The sequence below is a fragment of the Ursus maritimus genome, unplaced genomic scaffold (genome assembly GCF_017311325.1).
Source record: "Ursus maritimus isolate PB19 unplaced genomic scaffold, ASM1731132v1 scaffold_5, whole genome shotgun sequence".
Classification (NCBI taxonomy): Eukaryota; Metazoa; Chordata; class Mammalia; order Carnivora; family Ursidae; genus Ursus; species Ursus maritimus.
In genome coordinates this window covers 29083627-29108429 of record NW_024426663.1, presented here as the reverse complement: position 1 = coordinate 29108429, position 24803 = coordinate 29083627, and the positions used below count along the sequence as shown (strand labels likewise).

At 35.7% G+C, this 24803-nt stretch overlaps 1 protein-coding gene and 1 pseudogene across 1 annotated transcript in view; both read right to left on the bottom strand.

The window, feature by feature from the left end:
• AP3B1 (adaptor related protein complex 3 subunit beta 1) overlaps positions 1-24803 on the bottom strand; it is a 248293-nt gene that overhangs the window by 141221 nt on the left and 82269 nt on the right. The window contains exons 8-9 of the mRNA XM_040622153.1: positions 5296-5451; positions 1021-1118 (exon numbers count right to left, since the gene is read on the bottom strand). Coding sequence (XP_040478087.1) covers positions 1021-1118; positions 5296-5451 — 254 coding nt within the window. The remainder of the gene's footprint in view (positions 1-1020; positions 1119-5295; positions 5452-24803) is intronic.
• On the bottom strand, positions 7885-9853 carry LOC121100702 (annotated as a pseudogene).

Genomic DNA, 24803 nt, shown 5'->3' with positions numbered 1-24803 from the left:
AAGGTATTCTTAGGGCTAACAGAATAAACATGACCATAGCATTAACACAAACTCTTGATTAGATGCTCATTGTGTTACTCAGTTCTAACCAGAGTGAAAACACAGATTCAAAAAAAAAAAAAAGAAGAAGTCGTGTTCTTTTATGTCCAAATATCTAAAAAATGAAGGTAGAAGTGACTCTGGTATAAAGCTTCATGTGAAAGATGCATTCCAGAATCTTCTGATAACCTTTGAACTAGTTACAGAAAAGAAAAATTACTGAGCTGAGAAAAAGGAAAAGAATGACCATGTATAGAGACAAGAAAGATTAGGAACACAAAGGATCTCACTAAGGAATGGCAAAAGTCAGTCTAGGGCTAATTTGCTGTGGCACTAAGGTCATGTTACAGACAAAAACATGCATCTTTTCCACCCAACTCTATTAGCAGAAGTAAGCACTCAATGAAAGAAACTTTTAATTTAAAATAACTAATTATAACAAAATATTCAGGGTAAGCTAAATAGCTGAAACTATGTTATAATCCTAAAACACAGAAAACAAAACAATGACAAAAATCTGATCTTAGGGGCGTCTGGGTGGCTCAGTCATTAAGCGTCTGCCTTCAGCTCAGGGCATGATCCCAGAGTCCTGGGATCGAGCCTTGCATCCTCGCATCGGGCTCCCTGCTCTGCTGGGAGCTTGCTTCTTCCTCTCCCACTCCCCCTGCTTGTGTTCCCTCTCTCGCTGGCTGTCTCTCTCTCTCTGTCAAATAAATAAATAAATAAAATCTTAAAAAAAAAAATCTGATCTTAAACCTTGTCAAAATATTTTCAATCTCTTTGAGCTTGAGTTTAAAAGAAATTTTATATTTATCATGAACTTAGAGATAAATTATATAAAGGCTTGTATGATGATTCCTTAAGTATGAAATCTTACAGATAGAACACAGAGTCATGTAATAAATGTCTGAAAGACAGATTACATTTGTTCAAACATTACTTTTGAAGGAATACAAAAGAAAAAACAAAATCATGTCCTACCTATTACTACGAAGTAAACGCACCAGTGATTTAGAAATAATGCCAACTTCAGATTTTGGTGATATGTGCCAATACAGCTGAGCAACTGCCATAACCACCTAAAAGATAAAGTATGAAAACAGTAAGAACATTTAACATGGGAGCAATTTACAGTTTCCAAGTACATTCTCACATATTGTTCACTCCTACAAAATTCCTGTGAAGATGAATATCCTGCTACCCTGTAAAGCAGGCTGAACAGTGTCCTCCCAAGAATTTGTAACTACCCTCAGAATGTGACCTTACCCAGATAAAAGTCTTTGCAGATATTATTAAGGTAATGATGGAGATGAGATCACACTGGATTAGGGTGGGCCCCAAATCCAATGAGTGTCCTTATAAAAGACAGAAAAGAACACACAGGGACACAGAGAAGGCAGTGTAAAGATGGAGGCGGAGACTGGAGTGATGAATCTATAAGCCATTGAGTGTGGAACTGCTGGCAACCACTATAAACTAGCGAAAAGCAGTTTCTTCCTAAAGCCACCAAAAGGAGGCAACCCTTTGATGCCTTGATTTTGGACTTCCACTTTCTCACCGAAAAGTGAGAAAATACATTTGTTTTGTTTTTTTTTAAAGATTTTATTTATTTATTTGACAGAAAGAGAGACAGTCAGCGAGAGAGGGAACACAAGCAGGGGGAGTGGGAGAGGAAAAAGCAGGCTCCCAGCGGAGCAGGGAGCTTGATGCGGGGCTCAATCCCAGAACCCTGGGATCATGCCCTGAGCCAAAGGCAGACGCTTAACGACTGAGCCACCCAGGCGCCCCCATTTCTGTCATTTTAATTCACCTGGTTTGTGGTAATTTGTTATGACAGCCCCAGGAAACTAATACATTCTCAGAAAAGAAAATAGATGTTATCAGAAAACAGATGTTAAATGAACTACCCAAAGTCTGCCAGTCAGTACACAGCAAAGCTTTACATAACACTCCAAACCCCATACTCTTCTGCTGTTGCTCTGAGATTGGGAATATTTTGAAAGTTGTAAGTATGCCTTTCCAAATGAAGCCCAGATACTTTTGGAAAAGTAATAAGTTGAAAATTTTAAAAATCAGTACATTAAAATTATAATTAAATGAACTCTATTAAAACAATTCCTCTAAAACAGCACCATTTGAAGTAATTTTTTTTTTTCAAAATACAGAACCTTAAAAAGTCTTTGCTTCAAAGCCATTATAAGGGTGATGAGAACTTCTGTCATACAATATAAGAGTACTGTTTCCCCTACATGCCTCTACACTTAGATCCAGAAATCAAAAGTCCAAACTGAAAAGTGATCCAATGCAGAGTTTCATGTGTGACAAATGCAAAGAGAGTTTAAAAAAACAAACAAACAGGGGTGCCTGGGTGGCACAGCGGTTAAGCGTCTGCCTTCGGCTCAGGGCGTGATCCCGGCGTTCTGGGATCGAGCCCCACATCAGGCTCTTCTGCTATGAGCCTGCTTCTTCCTCTCCCACTCCCCCTGCTTGTGTTCTCTCTCTCACTGGCTGTCTCTATCTCTGTCGAATAAATAAATTTAAAAAATCTTTAAAACAAAAAACAAAAAAACCAAACAAAAACAAAAAACCTTTTTTTCCCACAGAGTCCCAAATTTACTGTTGTTTGGCACTTTGTTATACTTTTTTTTTTTTTTACAACGCTGATTTATAGCTTTCAGATATTACTTGAGAATTTGAGGAATTTAAGGATATTTTATTTCTTCACTTGTGATCCACAAATACACTGTAATTACAGAACAAACTCTCCTAAATTTAAAGTCTTATAAAATAAGGGCTCCTGGGTGGCTCTGTCGGTTAAGCGTCTGCCTTTGGCTCAGGTTGTGATCTCAGGATCCTGGGATTGAGCCCCACGCCAGGCTCCCTGCTCAACAGGGAGTCTGCTTCTCCTTCTACCCCTCCCCCCATCTCATGCTCACGTGCGTGCACTCTCTCTCTCTCTCATAAATAAAACTATTTTTTAAATGTTGAAGAAAATAAAAAATAAAATCTTATAAAATAAAATCTCTATGACTGACTTAATCTACAAGTAGGTGATTGTCATTTTTATAAATATTAAAGTATACAGTTGGCTAATAAGTATTAGTATAAATAGAAAAGAAAGTGAAACTTAATTGTATTGTATTTTACAGAAATTAATTAAGCCCTTTTCTATTAAAAGTAGTTCAATGCTACTGGCAAGAAGGTAAACTGTACTTTCTGTATATGTCAATGCTTTTAAGATTCTAGATGCCACTCAGTATGTCATCTCTTCTAATGTATTAATTAGGACACTCCCTCAATCCCACAAGGGGTACATACTTTTCATTTCCCCTAGTATTTACAAACCTAAAAATTTAAGGTTTCTTCCATAACCAGAATTTGAAATTTATAGTCTAATTTGTAAAAGCCAAGAGGGAAGCTCCCGTATCTCCTAAGTCCAAAATGACTGAAATATACAAATAGATAGGCCTTCTACAGTTAAATAATGTGCATTCATGATAAAGTATATCCTATAAGCACTTTTCTATTCCTACCCACTCATATCACTATCACCTCATCTACATTGTTAGAACAGCCTCCCAACACTGCCGCCAATGCCCCCCATCTCCAATTTGATCTACACAGCACTGACCAAGTTTCCTGAAAAAAATTCTCAATGTCTCTCCTTAAACTGTAAGGCTAAAAGAAGGAAATCTACTCACAATCCTTCAAAAGTCAACCTTTATATGTATTTACCAGCATCAAATTAGCAGCATACCAAGATATATTGGGACAAAAAAAACCTACCTCTATTTGGTACACAATCAAATAAGTAGGGAATCAAAACATACTGGGAAAAAAATACAAACTACTTCTATTTGTTTCACCATTCAAGAACATTTTGATAAGTATTTAGACTATAAAATCAATTCCCAAGACAAAGATAAATAAATAGTGAGTCAATTATAAAGACAGTTTTAGGTGCAAGTTACAGCTACTTAAATACAATCTGGCCAGGATGGGCTCACTGACATATAACCACATTTTACAACATTAGTAAAATAGCATTTTTTAAATTACTGTGTATGGTTATTTAATAATGATATAGAGACTAAATTATCAGGTATAAGATTAAAACTTGTGCTAATTACTAAGATACATAGACAAAGCTCTAGGCTCTGAATTTGCAGGCATCAGAAAACTTAAAATAATTCAAGTAAAATTTCACATTTTCAAAGTTTTTATTAATTGAACAGAACAATTCATTAACAATATTTTTTTAATTAAAAATACTAAGAAAATGTTTTACTTGACTCCATCAAATGTTTAGATATAACTTTCAGTTAACAGGTAACACACAGGACAGAAGAAAAAATTAGACAGCACTATAAAAGTAAGCAAAGAGAAAACCCAGAAGAACATTCTGCAAGACTTGAGAAGTTTAAGAGCTATAATAACCAGGTACTATAGATACTGGTTTAGATCACCCATTTATAAAAGATAAATTAAAATAAATAGGTATTAAATGAGATGAAATTTTATTGAAATAGAGGGGACTGACTAGGGAAAAAAAGATTTAAAAAGTGCTACATACAGTATGATTTTTACCTTGGCTTAAAAAATATGTATGTGTAAACAAACACACGTGAATATATGTATATTTATGCAGAAAAAGGGTCTGGAAGAAAATGCATCAAGATACAACAGTGATTTCTGAGTGATGGGAATATGATGTTTTAACTTATTTAAGTTTTGCTAGTCCCTATTTCTTCATTTTTATTGTGCACACGTATTCTTCTGAAATATAAAGTGTATTTAAAACAAAAAGATGTAAAGCAAAAGAAAACAAACTCAGGACTATTCCTACCAGTTAAAATTTATTAAGTATGTGGCATTATGCTAGACGCTTTCTTCATGTGCTAGTCCCTTAAAAACTCTTACCAAGTTCATATGAATATTATGGACTGATAGCAGATTAAATATTCTCAATTACAACCAAGTAACAGAGAAATATGCACAGTCTTCCAATCCAATGAGAAACAACTTGAGCTCATATCTTAGGAAAAGCCAAATAACAAAACCACAAAAAAGTAAATGAAGTCCAGTAGGCATGTAACTACCAAACCAAGTAATCTCATCGAAACCTGATTTTTTGGTGTATGATCAAATAAGCAAACAAATATTCCATTAGCACACTGAAAAACTGATTACTGAACTTCTATACTTTTAACCACTGTTTAAAAAAAAATCCATAAATTATTTCTTGTTTTAACATACCGCTGCATTCCTGCTCTGAAGCAAAGGCTTTGTATTCCGAATTAAAAGTCTATGGTCTGGATCCATAGTATATGGCTTCTTCCTTTGGTCAGTCTTTTCCTTCTGTTCATCATCGGATTCATAGAAATTCTTTTCATTGTCTTCTAAACCATCATCCTGTAAGAAATATAACGAAAACTTTCTTTTTAATATCTACAATCATGATAGTATTTTACTGCAGAATACTACTGTTGGAAGGAATTTGAAAATATTATGCTACCTGTATGTATAAAAGAAAGGCCCTGCTCTTTCTCATGTTTTATAACAACATAACTGTCCTTTAGTGCTATAGATAATACTTCTTTTATATTACATAATAAACCTCTGAAAATATTAAATCCCCATAGACATATCCATAGCTGACCAAAGGCAAAACTTGACCATGAGACTCTAACAAAGCCTATAACGGAAGATTACCTAAAACCTGAGAACTATTTCTATACATTATCAGTCACTTTGTAACTGGATCAAAGAGTCCTGTTTCAACTGCAGTATGCATAAAGGAAATCATAATAAAACTTGACAGGTTAAAAACTAGTGATTAAGTACATCCCTGTGTTGTCAAGAAAGACTCAGTTTGATACTTAGTATATATCCACAGGGGTTGACTCTATATTTTTGCTTTGTACTTTTAATTTGAATTCATTGTTTTTTCTAACAATAAAATCTGCCTACAGGCATTTAGTGTTAAAAATAAACAGAAAGCATATGAAGACAATAATTTCTGCCTAGATCCAACTCAAGGACTGTTCAGAGGTAATTTTTGTTACTAAGTACCTGAAACACACTTTTCACTTCTGAAAAGATGGAGTGGATGTACTTTTCCCTATTCCTCTACGTACAGTTAGAAACTGGAGACATTATATATAAAATAAACTTAAGTAAGGAAAGGCAGAGAAGAAAGACTGGATGTGGATCTTAGGACCCAAAGAATGAAACAACAGAAGTTCCCTGGGTTTTCATGTTTACCACATATATCAAAGACTGAGAAACTGAGTACTAGAGAAGCTGATAAGCCAAAAACACCAAGCACAAATAAAATAAACCCTCCAAAACCCTACTCTCTGTAGCCAAAAGGACCAAGAAAAAGAAAATCTAGCAGGACATTTTTTTAGAAAATAACTACTCTAGGGCAGCTACCAACAGAGAAAAAAAACTAAGGCCTCATTCCTACCCCACGAGCAAAGGCTGATGTGGGAGCCTAGACTTCCAACCTCCCCATGCTGTAATGAGATGCCTCAATCATCCCACTAGTGATGTCAGAAAAGGCTACCATAGCCAAGACTTTAACTCCCACCAGGAGATCACACAGCACCTCCATGGGGTCAATGAAGACAAAGTGGGTGAGGGGGGGGGGAGAGATTTGCACATCTAAGTTGGCCCATCAAAAACAAAGTGACCTTATCCCTCCCTGCTGAGCTACTGTAAGAAAAGACTGAGTGGGCACTCAAGACTTACAGCAGCACCACCCAGTGGTAACAATGACACTAGTGGAGGAAACATGTGGAACAGCAATGAGGCATTTCTACCCCCCGCCCCCAAGCCTGACAGCTATCAGGACAGAATTACTGGGGAGCCAGAAATCCCACATTCACCCACAGGAACAGTGAATACAACCTCCCTGAGGTGTCAATGGAAGCTGAGTGGGGAAACTGGACTTCTACCATGACCTGTTAGTAATGAGGCAGCATGCACCCCACCTTTTCCTAATGGAGTGGTATCAAACAAACCCAGCTAAAACAGAAGATCTGAATAAAATCTAGAATCTCATAATATCCAAAATGTCCAGGTTTCAATAAAAATTACTCATCATTCCAAGAACAAGGAACATCTAAAACTGGATGAAAAAAGATAACCAGCAGCTGCCAACACTAAAACAACAGGAATGTTAGAATTATCTGATTAAGATTTTACAGCAGCTATCATAAAAATGCTTCAATGAGCCACAAGGAACATCCTTGAAATAAATGGGAAAAACAGAAGGTCTCAGTCAAGAGTTACAGTCTTAAGAAAGAAACAATATGCTAAAAAAGACCAAACACAAATGTTACAACTGAAAAATACGAGAATCAAAATTAAACAATGACTGAGATCAAAAGCAGTATTAAGGGGCAAGGAAATCATCCGTGATCTGAACCATAATAAAACAGAAACTGCCCATTCTGAACAACAGTGAAAAAACAGACTAAGGACAAAGAAAAAAACAAAAACAAAAAGAAAAACATCCCCCCCCAAAAAAACCCATTTTAAAAAAATTATTCTTAAAACAGCATGTGAATCTACAGTTATCTTATATTAAAAAGTTTGATTAAATAAATTAAGGAGAAAAAAATCAATAAATTCTTTCTCTTTCTTTCCTTCCTTCCTTCCTTCTTTCTTCCTTCCTTCCTTCCTTCCTTCCTCCCTCCCTCCCTCTCTCTCTCCCTTTCTTCCTTTCTTTCTTTCTTTCTTTCTTCCTCTCTTTCTTTCTCTCTTTCCTTCTTTCCTTCTCTCTTTCAGGCTCCACACCCAGACTGGAGCCCAAAATGGGGCTTGAACTCACGACCCTGAGATGGAGACCTGAGCTGAGATCAAGAATCAGATGCTTAAGTGATGGTGCACCCAGGTGCCCCAAAGCAATAAATTATTTAAAAGCTATTTGTATATATTTATTCATTGTTACAATAATAAAAGAAACGATCTTAAATGTTATAGGTTAATATCACTTAATGAAGTATTTTTCCTTTGCTAAATGTGTACAGGTAATATACAATCTTTACCTAATTCTTGACTTAAATAGCACTGAAAATACCCTTCAACAAAAATATGACTATTAGGTTTTCTAGACGTAAGGATAACATTATCTCAATGTTTTTAAAATCCATAATAAAAAAAATCTTAAAGTCTCCAAACAGAAAAAACACAAAATTTACACTCTTTGGAAACAAAAGGAATTTTTAAAAATACCCACCTTCAAAAGTAAACTAGAAATTACAACATTATCATCTTCCCTTGAATGCATAATTCAAAATAAACTACATCAACACAGGATTTAGGGGTACTAAGCCCTACACAGTTGAAAATCTGAATAGAACTTTGACTCCCGCAAAACTTAACTACTAATAGCCTATGTGGTTAATGGAAGCCTTACTGATAACATAAACAATCGATTAACATACACTTTGTATGTTATGTGTATTACACACTGAATCCTTACAATGAAGTTAACTAGAGAAAAGAAAATCCTAAGAAAATATATCTACAGTACTATACTGTATTTATTGAAAAAAAATCTATGTATATGTGACCTGCACCGTTCAAATCTGTGTTGTTCAAGGTTCAACTGTACTTGTCTCCCAATCCTTTAAAGAAAAAAAAAAAGGACTATAATTGAGATACTTTTTTTTTTAACTTTTATTTGCATTTATTTTATGCAGTATTTACTCCTGGGCCATAAGTTTTTGTTTTTTCAGCTTCTTCTGGGATATCTTTTCCTTCTGTGCAACCTCTTATTCTGGTTTAGGAACAGCCTGCTCTTTTTCAGTAAGGATCATCTCAGTGTGGCAGGGAGAACTCATGTACGGGTTAATCCAAACAAGAGCCCTCTAAGTTCTATGACCCATCTGGGGGGCTTTGTTCACCAGAGAATCAACATCTGAACCCTTAAGTTTAATATTACTCTCTGCATTTTTAAGCATGTACAATAAAAATTCAGCACTCTTTTTGGGTCACTGACCCTGTGTCCAGGCCCACTATTGGGCCTGGCACATTGACCAACTCCACCATTGTAGCGATGGAATGGCACACATTGCTTCTGCAAAGTGACATTTTTCAGATACTCGGTAGCTTTTCAAATGTATACTCTTGATGGCCTGGGCAGTTTCACGTGTATTCTTAAAGTGAATACAAAGATGTGACCTCTTGCTTTACATGATTTTGTATGGTTTTCTGGGTCACGTAAATAGTGAACCATTTTCAGAGATCACCTCAGCCCGTTTATAGGAAGAAATGATAACACTCTTACAACAAGGCCAGACTTCAATGACTATTCCTTTATGGAGCTCCAGGCCAAACTGATTCTATTACATGCGTTAGTAAACTAATAAAAAGATACCCAAACAATCACATTCTCTAAGCACGAGCACTCTCCTACAATCTTTAGTCAACTTTAATCAAACAAATGTTCAAACTGAAACTGATATATGATGAAACTGCTGTGTTAACACAATCTAACTAGCAAAATCCTCAAATGCACATAAAAAGCTACTCACTAAGCATTCATTTATTCATTCCATTTCTCCTTCATTAACACACTTTATTAAAGTTCAATTATATTATTTTAATAAAAGACACTTGAATTGCTTAATTAATTAATAAATGAAGGGCTGATGTGTTTATGAGGTTAATGAATGAGATAAGGCTTCCACACAGAATGGGAACCAATCTCCAATAACTTATATCTGACTCTGTGTTGCTGCTGGCTCTATTTTTCACAGGTTTTCAATCCATCAGAACAGCCAACAGCCCAAACAGAATGGAAGCCAGGTATATACAACCCAAATAGGTATATACCACATCATACTACTTCCGTAACAGTGCTGGCTGGCAAATTACTTGACTTCTCCTTGTCTTAATCTACTCATCTGTGAAAGTGAATAAAAGTATCTATATCAAAAGTATTTATAAAGACTGATTACTTTACTGGAGGTACTAGGCACCTCGTGCCTATTAAATACTCAAATAGTAGCTATTACCACTGCTTTTATTAAGAAATTTTCGTTCTAAAAACCACATAATAGAAATCATTAATTTACCTCAAATCAAATATCCCTAGTTTCCATATATAAACAAAAGTTTACCTCTAAAATTTCCCTCCAAAAAGAAATTGTCTCATCTTTGAGAATTTGCAAATGTACAATGAGGCTCTTGTACAACTGCTTCATTTTGACCATGATGTACTGTTTGGAGAACTCATTACAGTGAAACAACTTTAATCAATGCTATTTATAGGTGCTTAAAAGAAGTCCCAAACTCCAGTGACAAAAATGTCATTATAAATAAAGACTTTAAAGGTCACTTTTTTAAAACAGGTAATATAGGATTATAGAGTTCTGCTTCCAGTAATAGGTAAATAGACAATTTGAAATAAACCCTTCTAGTGAGAACCAGAAAAGCTAGGGAGAAAACATGAAACATATCTGAAGGCACTAACTAGCTAAAAGAACAGTGATGAATTCTGTAGGCAGGACCCAGAAGTGGTACACCTAGAAATCTGACTGAAATTTGCAATTGCTTTCCCCTAAAAACATGTGCTATTACCTAACAGTAGTGTGAGAGGCCTATAATCTGAGCAGAGCTTTCAACAGATTCACAAAAAAAGAAACAAAAACTAGACATGAAGATCCACCAAAAAGCAAAATTCCAACTGACTCTCCCAGTCTTGAGTTTTAAAGCTGAGAATCTTAAAAAATAAATCAAGTAAATAAATAAAAGCAAGCGTTTTAGGGAATAAGATGCTAAAATTAAAGCCCAACTCTTAATCATCTCAATCCATACCTGAAATTAAAGCCCAACTCTTAATTATCTCAATCCATACCTGAGGTGACAAAGTGAATCTGATTATTGATACCCTTACCTAGTAATATTCCACAAGCAAAAAAAAAATCCAACAACCAAAGCTTCAAATTAGTTCAACAACTTGTTATAAAGTAAAGAAGGAAAAGAAGGGAAGAAGAAAGAAAATGCAGTATCATTAAGAGTAAGGATTCAGTTTCCATTTCAAAAGGCAAACAGGTATTAAGTGGAAAGTGGCAAAAAAGGGGCTTCTGAAATGTATCTGTAATTTCTGCTTCCTACTCTGAGTACTCATTACATACGTATATTCATTTCATGAAAACTCCCCAATAAAGTCATTTGCTCCTGCAACATGTACATTATATATTTCTACTTCAATAAAAACTTTAAAAAATATGCATATAAGAAAAGACACAATGATGTGAATACAAGTCCAGAAAAAAACACAAATAAAGAGAAGCTAGATAATAGGGATAAAAGGCAAAAATTTAACATGGACTGTAAAATAACTAATATGTTCAAGGAATTACATGGATAAGATCAAGCTTTTGGAAAGGAATTTAACACTATTAGTTTTCATAAAAAGTGACATTCACTTTTTAATATCATTTAATATAAGGTGTTATAACCAGCAACCACTTATAGTTAATACAGTAACCTTCTGAAATTAGACTTTGACTAATTTTACATGTCATAATTTAGATCGACAAAGAGAAAATTTGTGCTTAGAGGTAATAGTCCAGATAATAAACTTTAATATACTTCCATGTGTACTTGAAAGCAGTATGTGGAAATATTTTGTTTTTTAATAACATACCTTTAAGGGAAAAAAAACCCTATTATTTTCCAAAATAAAACATTTAGTTAGAAGAGTGGCACTGGCTTGTTTTTCGAGTATAGTATAGTTGAAACACAACATTACATTAGTTTCAGGTGTACAACATAGTGTTCAGACAAGTTTATACATTATGCTACCCTCACTACAATTAAAGCTACCATCCATCACCATATATCGCTATTATAATATCACCGACTATATTCCCTATGCTGTGTCTTTTATTTCCACTACTCACTCATTCCATAACTGGAAACCTGTATCTCACACTCCTCTTCACACATTTTCCCCATGTTCCCTCCTCCCTCCTCTCCTCTGGCAACCATCAGTTTGTTCTCTGTATTTATAAGCCTGATTCTACTTTTTCTGTTTCCTCAATTTTCTAAAATTCCAAATATGAATGAAATCATAGAGTATTTATCTTTCTCAACCTGATTTATTTCACTTGGCATAATACTCTCTAGGTCCATCCGTGTTGTCACAAATGGAATGATCTTTTTGGGGGAGGGGAGGGTCAGAGAAAGAGAGAAGAGAATCTTAAGCAGACTTTCACACCCAGCATGGAGCCTGACATGAGCACGATCTCACAATCCTGAGATCATAACCTGAGCCGAAATCAAGAGTCAGATGGTTAACTGACTGAGCCACCCAAGCACCCATGATCTCATCTTTTTAAAGACTGTGTAATATTACTATGTGTCTGTGTGTACATATCCTTGTCCATTCATCTATCAATGAACCCTTAGGTTGCTTCCATGTCTTGGCTATTGTAAATAATGCTACAATAAATACAGGGGTGCACGTATCTTTCTGAATTAGTGTTTTCATTTTCCTCGGGTAAATACCCAGTAGTGGAATTACTGGATTACATGGTATTTCTATTTTTAAATTTTTAGTGAAACTGCCTAATTTTTATAAGTTATTCTGTACCTTCTAATATTTCTTATCTAAAAACTGATAATAATGTAGTCTCAAATTATTTAATACATTCATGAATTTGGAACTAAGTAGAAAGGCCTCTTCTATATAGCTGAGATAGTTATTATGAAGCCTTTAAAAATTATTCTAAATATAAAGTCCTTATTCAGAGTATACTATATATATATAATTTTAACCATCTTAATAGTCTGGTTTCCTGATATACAGATAATAAAAAGTAAAACTTAAAAAGAAAAAAGAAAATATTATGTTATATCTCTCATTCTCTGTCAAGGTGCCGAAAAATAGAAATGCATTTTAGATGTGTTTACATCAATAAGGTAAAAAAAAAAAAACATTTGTTATATATATTATGTCTATTGAGCCTGGAGAAATGAGGCATTACCATACATAGGGTTTCTAATGGATATTAATTAAATCACTTTATATTGTGGTTTACGCTGGTGATTTTTCAAACCACACGGTCATCGAGTAATGTCACCTTTACTTCAATAAGTTACTGATATGACTATTACAAAAAATAGATATATTTCAAAGAAATCTGACTGATATAAAAAAACCAATAATCCTTTAAAACCTGCTCTTTTGCACCTTGGGAAAATGGATGGTTCTAAAGCAAAGGGAAGTAAAAAATAATTTAAACAAACTCCCTAAGGCTAAAGCTGAAAAATTTGGTCAACAAATTAAATAATAATAGTATTAGTTTACAACCCAAAGAATAAAATAAGTATCTCCATGCCCATAGTTATACAAACAAATAACTAAAAAGATAAATAAGTAAGAAAGAAAAGCCAGGTCCATCTTATAGAAGAATTCCAAATAACACCTATGCTAATATCATGCAAATATGCACTGGAGGCTTAAAATGTATTTCTTTGAGAGCACGTAGGTTATGTGTATCTCAAACAACCCAAGCAGAATTAAAGACACTACCCTATGAAAAACTACTATGTGACTTAAAAAAAAAAAAAAAAGCCCTACTTATTCAGGACACAAATACATAAAATATATGTGACAAAATTCCTAAAATGAGTATTAAGAAGTTGTACTTATAAATGAATTATATATTTTCCTGAGATTTAAAATATAAGTGTGTGTATAAAATAAACCTATATATCACAATAGAGACTCTCTCCATCTTTCTAAAAAAGTATACCTTTAAGCTAAACCAAAAAACACCCTTTAAATCTTTCAGAAAACAGGAACCAACTTGCATTTAGGAAAACTTTTTAGCTTCCTTAAAGTGAAGATACTGTTTTAGAAATACATTCTGATTAGATATAAATCAAACTATACCTAGAGTATCAATAATTTTATATAAAATCTGGAAGTAGAAGTTGAAAAGGGATGAATTAAAACGAAAGCAGCCATGAGTTGATGACCAGGTGATGTGTACAGGGGTATACAACAGACTGGTAGGTACTTTTGTGATGCTTAAAATTTTTCCATAATTAAAAATTTAAACAGTGAGTTTGACTTCATGACCTACTATCAAGCTACAGTACTCAAGACATTATAGTACTAGAGAAAGAATAATCAGATTGTGACAGAACATAAAAATAGACCCACTTGAATATGTAGCCAACTGGTATTTGACAAAGGGGCAAAGGCAAATCTATGGAGAAAAGGTACTCTTTCAACAAACGGTACTAGAACAACTGGACATTTACGTGAAAAAAAAAAATCAATCTAGACCCAGACCTTATACTACAAAAACTCACTCAAAAACAGGTTTACAATTATAAAACACAAAAACTATACAATTCCGGAAGATAACATATGACAAACTCTAGATGAACCTGAATATGATGATGATTTTTAGATAAAACACTAAAGGCACAGTCCATGAAAGAAATAATTCATGAAGCTGGATTGCTTTAAAATCAGAAACATCTGCTTTGCAAAAGAACGTCAAGACAAAGGGAAGACAAGCCACAGACGTGGGAGAAATATTTGGAAAAGACACTTCTGATAAAGGGTTGTTACAACATGGAAGGTTTTTTGTGTTTTTTTAATACTTTACAAAACAATTACCTCATAGGTCCAGTTACCATCTGTCACTATACAAAGTTATTACAATATCAGATATTCTCTATGCTATACATTACCTCCCCATGACTTATAACTGGAAGTCTGTACCTCCTAATCCCCTTCATCTCTTCCGCCCACCCCCAAAACCCACCCCTCTGACAACCACCAGTTTGTTCTCTGTGCCTGTAAGTCTGTTTGTTCTCTTTGTTTCTTAGATTGTACATATAAATGAAATCATAGTATTTGTCTCTGACTTATTTCACTTAGCATAATACTTTCTAGGTACATCCATGTAATTGCAAACGGCAAGATTTCATTCTTTTTATGGCTAGTATTTCAGTGTGTGTGTGTATCACATCTTTATGCACTCATCCACTGATGAACCATTTTAGGTTACTTCATACCTTGGCTATTGTAAATAATGCTACAATGAACTTATGGGTGCATATATAACTTTGAATTAGTGTTTTCATTCTCTTTGAAAAATACCCAATATTTTGAGGACTCTCTATACTGTTTTCCACAGTGGCTGCACCAATTTACATTCCCACCAGTAGTGCACGAGAGTTCCATCCTCTGCACTTCCTCGCCGACACCTGTTATTTCTTTTAGGTAATGGCCATTCTGACAGGCGTGATGAGGTGATATCTCACTGTGGTTTTGATTTGTATTTCCCTGATGATCAGTGATACTGAGTATCTTTTCATGTGCCTGTTGGCCATCTGTTTCTCTTCGGAAAATTCTATTCAGGTCCTCCATCCATTTTTTAAATTGGATTTTGTTTTATTGTTGTAAGGTGTATTGAATTCCTTACATATTTTGGATATCAACCCCTTATCAAATATAACATTTGCAAGTATCTTTTCTCATTCAGTTAGGTTGCCTTTTCTTTTTGTTGATGGTTTCCTTCACTGCATAAAATCTTTTTACGGACGCCTGGGTGGCTCAGTTGGTTGGGCGTCTGCCTTCAGTTCAGATTATGATCCCTGGGTCCTGGGATCAAGTCCTGCATTGGGTTCCTTGCTCAGTGGGGAGCCTGCTTCTCCCTCTGCCTGCCGCCCCCCCCCCCCCCCCCCCCCGCCGTGCTTGTGCTTTCGCTCTGACAAATACAATCTTGGGGGGGAAAAAAGCTTTTTAGTTTGATGCAGCCCCAGTTTTTGTGTGTGTGTGCTATGGTTGTTGCATTTAAGAACTGTTGCACAACCCCAAAAATACTGTTGTATCTGATATCAAACTGATATGTTTTCTTCTAGGAATTTAACCGTTTCAGGTCCTACATTTAAGTCTTTAATCCATTTTGTGCTTATTTTCGTATATGGCATAAGAAAGTGGTCCAGTTTCATTCTTTTGCATGTAGCTGTCCAGTTTTCCTAACACCATATATTGAAGAAACTCTTTTCCATTTTATGTTCTTGCCTCCTTTGTCATGAATAGACCATACAGGTGTGGTTTTTTTCTGGGCTCTCTATTCTGTACCATTGATCTATGTGTCTGCTTTTGTGCCAGTAACATACTGTTTTGATTACTATACCTTGTATATAGTTTGAAGTCAGGAAGCATAATTCCTCTAGCTTTGTTCCATGTTCCCAAGATTATACTGGCTACTCAAGGTCTTTAGTGGTTCCATACAGATTTAGATTGTTCTAGTTCTGTGGGAAATGCCACTGGTATTTTGATAGGAATTGCAATGAATTTGCTAGATTGCTTTGGGTAGTGTGGACATTTTCACTATTAATTCTCCTGATACATGAGCAGGGTATATCTTTCCATTTATCTGTGTTGTCTTCAATTTCTTCCATCAATGTCTTGAACTTTTCAGAGTACAAGTTGTTCAACTCCTTGGTTAAATTTTTTCCTAGGTATTTTATTCTTTTTGATGCAACTGTATATGGGATTATTTTCTTAATTTCTCTGATAGTTCGTTGTTAGTATATAAAAACAACAGATCTCTATATATTTTGTTTCCTGAAAGTTTATGAATTCATAAGTTACTACTAACAGTTTTTTGAGTCTTTTCTATATCTAGTATCATGTCATCCACAATACCTACAGTTTTGTCAATTTTGTCCTTTCCAATTTGTATGTCTTTTATTTCTTCTCCTTGCCTAATTGTTTTGGCTAGGACTTCCAATACTATGATGAATAAAAGTGGCAAGAGTGAGCATCCTTGTCTTACCCCTGATCTTAGAGGAAAAGCTTTCATTGTTGATGATGATGTTAGCTATGGATTTATCATATATGGCCTTTATTATATTGAGGTACGTTCCCTCTATACCCACTTAGTTGAGAGTTTGTACCATAAATGGATGTCAAATATTTTCAAATGCCTTTTCTCCATCTATTGAGATGGTCCTATGACTTTTAACCTTTGTTTTGCTAATGTGGTACATGATGTTGATTAATTTGTAAAACCATCCCTGCATCTGTAAAACAAATCCCACTTGGTCATGGTGTATGACCCTTTTAATATATTGCTGGAATTTAATTTACTAATATTTTGTTGAGGATTTGTTCATCTATGTTCATCACGGATACTGGCCTATACTTTTCTTTTTCTGCAGTGTCTTTGGTTTTGATATCAGGGTAATTGTGGCCTCACTAATTAAGTCTGGTAGTTATCCTTCCTCTTCAGTTTTTTGTAAAGTCGAGAAGGATAGGTCTTAATTCTTTTTTAAATGTTCATCAGAATTTACCTGTAACACCATCTGGACCTAGACTTTTGTGTGTTGGGAGTTTTTGATTACTGATTCAATTCATTACTATTTTTCAATCTATTCGTATTTTCTCTTTCTTGATGATTCAGTCTTCAAAGATTGCTTCTAGGAATTTATCCATTTCTTACACATTGTCTAATATGTTGGCATATAATTGTTTATAGTATTCTCTTGTAATCCTTTGTATATCTGTGGTACTGGTTACAATTTCTCCCCTTTCATTTCTAATTTATTTGGGCTCTCTTTTCTTCTTGATGAGTCTGGCTAAAGGTTTGTTGATTTTGTTTAACCTTTCAAAGAACAAGCTCTTTAGTTTCACTGATCTTTTCTATTTTTTTTTAAGTCTCTGATCTATTTCAAAATGCTCTTATCTTTATTATTTCCTTCCTTCTACTAACTTTGGACTTCGTTTGTTCTTTATCTAGTACCTTTATCTTTTTTTAAAAGATTTTATTTATTTGAGATAGAGCAAGAGAGAGGGAGAGAGAGAGCACAAGCAGGGTTGAGGGGCAGAGGGAGAGGGAGAAGCAAGGAGCCTGACGCTGGGCTCGATCCCAGAACCCAGAGATCATGACCTGAGCCAGAGGCAGATGCTTAATGGACTGAGCCACCCAGGTACCACTTTCTAGTTCCTTTAAATACAGTGTTTTTGAAATTTCTTTTTTCTTGAGGTAGGCCTGATTACTATGAACTTACCTCTTAGAACTATTTTTGCTTTGTTCCAAAGATTTTGGATTGCTGAATTTCCATCTTCATTTGTCTCAAGGTATGTTTTGATTTCCTCTTTGAATTTTTCATTGACCCGCTGTTTAATACCATGCTGTTTAGTCTCTACATATTTGTGTTTTTTCCACTTTTGTTCATGTAAATGATTTTTAGTTTCATACCATTGTGGCCAGAAAAGGTGCTTGTTATGATTTAAATCCTACTTTTATGGATACTTGCTTTGTGGCCTACTATGTGATCTATCTTAAAATACTGCTACCCCAACGTTTTGTTCAAATCAATTTGCAAGGTATATGTTTTTCATCCCCTCACTTTCAGTCTGTACATCTTTAGATATGGAGTTTCTTGTAGGCAAAACTTAGAAGGGTCACATATTTTTATCCATTCATCCACACTATGTCTTTTGAATGCAAAATTTAGTCCATTTACATTTAAAGTAATTATTAACAGGTATGTGCTATTGCCACTTTGTTAATTGTCTTGTTTTTGCAGTTCCTCTCTGTTCCTTTCTTCTCTATCTTCCCTTGTGGTCTGATAACTTTCTTTAGTGTTATGTTTAGATTCTCCTTTTTCCTTTGTATATTTACTTTTTCAGTTTTTTCTTTGTGGTTAATATGAGGTTCCCATATAACATCTTACATACATAACAGTCACTTTTAAGTTGATAGTAAATTAATGTTGAACACATTCCAGAACTTTATATTTTTATCACACACCCGCCATTTAATATTTCTGTTGACACTTTTTTTTTTTAAGAGAGAGGGGAAGAGATAGTGCACGTGCAAGCAGGGGAAGGGGCAGAGGGAGAGAGAGAGTCTCAAGCAGGCTCCATGCCCAGCACAGAGCCCGATGTGGGGCTCGATCTCACAACCCTGAGATCATGACCTGTGCCAAAATCAAGAGCCAGACACTTAACCAACTGTGCCACCCAGGTGCCCCTGCTGACACATTTTACATCTTTGTATTTTATGTATCCCTTAACTAATTATTGTATCTTTAATTAATTTTACTACTTTGTCTTTTAACCTTCACACTTGCTTTATATGTGTTTGATCCACAACCTTTATTATTTATTTACTTTTTCTGGTGAGAGTTTTACTTTCTTACACTTTATTACTAATTACTGCCTTCTCTTTTTAGCTTACAGAAGTTCCTTTAACATTTCTTGTAAGACCATGTTAGTAGTAATGAACTCCTTTAGCTTTTGCTTATTTGGAAAACTCTTAATTTATCCTTCAATTCTGAATGATAATGTTATAGGGTAAAAAAATTCTTGGTCGGCAGTTTTTGCCTTTCAGCACTTGGGATATATCATCTACCCCTTCTGGTCAGTAAAGCTTCTACTGAAAAATCTGCTTATGGTTTTACAGGGTTTCCCTTGTATATAATGTTGCTTTTCTCTTGCTCCTTTTAAGATTTTTCTCTTTATCCTTAATCTTTACCATTTTAATTATGTTTCTCAATATGTTCATCTTATCTGGAACTCTCTGGACCTAGATGTCTCTTTCCTTCCCCAGATTAAGGAAGTTTTTGGCCATAATTTCTTCAAGTAATTTTTCTGACTCTTTCTCTTCTCCTTCTGGGACCCCTATAATGAAAATGCTATCCTGTTTGATGTTTTACAAGTGTCCCCTGGGGTATCTTCACTTCTTTAAAAAAACTTTTTTTTTTTTTACATTTGCTGCTCTGCCTGATGTTTTGCATTGCTTTGTCTTCTAGCTTGCTGATGAGTACTTCTCTTTCAACCATTTGGCTGCTGGACCCCTCTAGTGTTTTGTTTTGTTTTGTTTTTAAAGATTTTATTTATGTGACAGAGAAAGACAGCCAGTGAGAGAGGGAACATAAGCAGGGGGAGTGGGAGAGGAAGAAGCAGTCTCCTAGCGAAGAAGCCTGATGTGGGGCTCGATCCCAGAATGCCGGGATCACGCCCTGAGCCGAAGACAGACGCTTAATGACTGCACCACCCAGGCGCCCCCCCCCCCAGTGTATTTTTCAGTTCAGTTATAAATTCTGTTGGTACTTACATTTTCTCTTTGTTGAAATTCTCATTGTATTTATCCATTCTTCTCCAGAGAACCATGAGCATATTTATGATAATTACTCTGAATTCTTCATCTGGTAGGTTGCTTATCTCCATCTCATTAGTATCTATTTCTAGGAATTTACCTTGCTCTTTGGTTTGAAACATATTCCTGTTTCTCCATTTTGCCTGTGGCTCTGTTTTTCTATATGTATTAGAGGAAATGGCTACCTCCCTCAGTCTGAGAACTGCTCATGTGTATGAGGTGTTCCATGTGGATCACAACTGTAATCTCCTCCAGCCTTCAGAGCCAGGGACTCTCACAGGTAATCCCTTGTGTAGGCTTTATGTGTCCAATGCCTGTGATAGAGCTGTGGCTGCTGCACAGGAAGTCAGGGCTGGAAATATTCACCTGATCTGGGTGTGGCTCAGCCACTCTGTGAAGCAAGCAGGGTTCAAATTGTTTGACCATCCCAGTTACAATTTGCTCTCTACTCAGGGTGAGTGAAGCTAAGGGCTTTTGTCTGGAATGCTGCCAGTTACAGATGGAATCCTGCCCAAGGAGCATGGGGCTGAGGATGCTTGCCTGGCCCTGTTGCACCTTCGGTGCTACATGGGATGGACAGAGCCCTCCCTCCAGTCCTAGCTGGCCAGAGGGACAGCACCAACAACGATGCTTATTTGCTCTATCATCAGCAAGTTAGGATGAGATTGCAAAAATAGCATCCACCAGCACTTCCATCCCCAGACAAAATCCCTGCAGGTTCCTATCTCTCTGGCAGGCACTTTAAAATTAGTAAGTGGGTCTCCCTCATTTATGGTATGTGCTTTCAAACTGTTACTTTTGCACTTAATCTCAGGATAGGTGGGATTTGCACTTGAGCCCTTTAAGAGCAAAATCTCTCTTCCCTATAGTTCTATGATTCTTTTGGTCTTAATCCACATTGAATTTTAAAACCAGGTATTCTGGGGGCCTGCCTTCCTGGTGCAAGCCCCTAGAGCTGGGGTGCCTGAAGTGGGACACAATACCTTTACTCCTCAAGGGGAAATCACATATTTTGGAGACCCCTCCTGACTGTGTGGTCACTATATCTGGGATAAGGTCATGGGTGAGGCCGTCTTTGCCTCTCCTACCCATCTTAATGTGTCTCTTTTGTCTTTGCAAAAGACAAAGTGCTATTCACCCAGTTCTCAAATTCTTTTCAGAGGAAAATTATTCTATTTATAGCTCTAAGTGTGTTGTGTACATGGGAAGAGGTGAGTTCAGTGTCTTCCTATGCTGCCTGAATCCCCCTGAAAAAAAAACTGTTAAAACTCAACAATTAGAAAGCAAACAACTCAATAAGCAGAAGATCTAAGCAGAAAAATCACCAGAGAATATATATAGATGGCAAATACACATATAAAAAGATGTTTAACATCATATGTAATTAGAGAAATGCAAACTGAAACAGTAATGATACGACTACATTCCTATGAGAATAACCAAAAACCAGAACACTGACATTACTAAATGTTAATGAGGATGTGGAGCAACAGGAACTCTCAATTCACTGCCAGTGGAGACGCAAAATGGTACAGCCACTATCAAAGACAATTTGGCAGCATCTTACAGAATTAAATATACTACTACCAAAGGATCTAGTAATCATGATCATTGGTCATACTCAAATGAGTCCACACAAAAACCTACAAAAACTCAAAAGAGTCCTACACAAAAAAAAACCTCAAAAAAAAGGTTTATAGCAGCTCCATTCATAATAACCAATTCCTGAAGACAAACAATCCTTCAGCAAGTGGAAGGATGCACAAACTGTTGTACATTCAGACAATGGAATATTTGGGACTAAAGAGAAATTAGTTATACAGCCACGAAAAGATGGAGAGAAACCTTAAACTCATATTACTAAGTGAAAGAAGCCAATTTAGAAAAGCTACAAAGAGTATGATTTCCAGCTATACAACACTGCAGAAAAGCAAAACTATGGAGATAGTAAAAAATTCTTAATTGCCAGGGTTTGTGTAGGGAGAGGGATGACTAGGCAGAACACAGAGGACTCTTAGGGCACTGAAACTATTCAGTAGAATACTACAACGGTGGAGTCATGTTACACAGAATATACAACACCATAGTTGAACACTAACGTAAACTATGGACTTCATGGGATAATTGATGTATTAATATACATTCACGGACTGTAATAAATGTACCACTGTGGTATGGTTGAGTCTGTAAATAAACAGGGAATACAAATGACCTTTGAACAACTCAGGGGCTAGGGGCACTGACCCCCTCATGCCCAGCACTCAAAAATCCAAGTACAACTTACGATTCCCCAAAACCTTAACACTAATAGCCTACTGTTGATCAGAAGCCTTACCAATAACATAAACAGTCAATAGACACATAATTTGTACATTATATGCATTAAATACTGTATTCTTACAATAAAGTTAGAGAAAAGAAAATGTTATTAAGAAAATCTTATGGAAGAGAAAATACATTTACAGTACTGTATTTGCAAAAAAAAAAAATCACATTTAGGTAGAGTCAGGCAGTTCAAACCTGTGTTTATCAAGGATCAGCAATATATGGGAACTCTGCATTTTCTGCTCTATTTTGTTATGAACCTAAAACTGTTCTAAAAAATAAACTGTAATTTAAAAAAAGAACCAGTGGGAGTAAAGAACCAGTGAGTTTAATATCTGAACCTATCTCATATGAAGACAGGTCATCCTTCACTGAGTACTGACCACACCAAATGCTAATATAAAAACATCAGAATAAAATTAGCTTTTCACTTTGCTCTAAAACATTTACTTTCAGTAAAGAGAAATGTTATTACATTAAATATAAGCTTTATGAAGGCAAAAAAAAATTACCTTCCACTCTACAAAGTGTATTTATAAAGGCATAGTTTATACATCTTTAAAGTACCATTATTATTACACAGACTCATGGAATAAAGTGTGAAATTATACTTAAGTAGTAATACTGTACATAAATTTTTTACCTGAAGCCCCAAACACAAATGTTCACAAAAATTGCAGTAAGTCAGTGTTTAAACCCACAATTTTTTACTCAGGATGAACTTTGATTTTAAGAGATCTTAGGACACAGGGAGACTTGCTCATTTTATCTCAATGGATTAACTAAGAAGTAAATTATGATCTTTATGTTAGTTCGCAAAGGAGTAACAAATAAAAAATAAAACTGACAACTAAAAACTACATAATGCAAAATCTGCTCATATATGAAAACTGATGAAGGAATCAAATATTCCTGAAAAACATCTTCTTTTGCAACATGTGACCAATAACACTGGAGTCAACAGAAATAAACAACTCAGCTGAAGTAATTCCTAATGTTAGCCAAGATCTTTCACAAATATCTTACTGGATCCTTAACCCCATGAGGTAAGCAAAGCAGGTATTCACTGTCTTTTTCCCAAGATAAAAGAACCAAGATATACAAGCTTATCTGAATTTATGAATAATCTCATAGACTGAAAGTGGTGGGCCAGGATTTTACCCCTAAATCATTATTATTTATCCTGTCCTCTCTCTCATTAACTTGGCATTTGTAGTAGTCAAGAAAAAGCCACTGAATGTACCCATGTGCCTTCCAAATTCAGCGATAGCCGGGAGGGCACTAGCACAATCTTCAGATTTGTACCAGGACAAAAGAATCTCTGTAGTCTGCTGTGGACAAAGACTATGACCTAATGCTTAAATGCTATGAGGGGAATACATCATAACAGTCTCACCTGATCTGAGATACCTGTATTAGTCAGTACAGTAACAAAATACAACAGATTGGGTGGCTTAAACAATAAACATTTAATTCTCAGTTTTGGAGCCTGTCAAGTTCAAGATCAAGATGTCAGCTGACTGGGTTCCTGGTAAGGACCTACTGTCTTGCAGATGGCTTGCCTTCCCATTAGGTACTCACATGGCAGAAAAAGAAAGAGGAAGAAGCTCTCTGGTACCTCTTCTTTTTTTTTGTTTTTGTTTTTTTTTTTTAAGATTTTTTATTTATTGAGAGGGGGAGAGAGAGAGAGAGAGAGACAGCGAGCACGAGCGGGGTGGGGGGAGGGATGGAGAGGGATGGGGAGGGATGGAGGAACAGACTCCCTGCTGAGCAGGGAGCCCAATGCAGGACTCGATCCAAGCACCCTGAGATCATGACCTGAGTCGAAGGCAGATGCTTAACCAGCCACCCAGGTGCCCCTGATACCTCCTCTCGTAAGGACATTATTCCTTACGAGAATATGGTGAGGCCCCACCCTCATGACTTCATTTAAACCTAATTACTTCAAGGGTGCCTGGCTGTCTCAGTCAGTAGAGCATGCGACTGCTGTTCAGGCTTCTAAGTCTGAACCCCATGTTGAGTGTAGATATTACTTTAAAAAATACTAATAAAATCTTAAAAAATTGAAAAATAATAAACCTAATAACTTCCCAAGTCCCCACCTCCAAATACTATCACCCTGGGGGCTAGGACTTCAATGTAAGAATTTGGGGGAACACAAACATTCAGACAATAGATACCACAGCAATATACTGGTGGTACATCTCTCTGATATTGGGTTAGATATTCCTAAGAAGACCAGAGTGGGTAGGTGATTAGCAGTATCATAATCACTTAAAT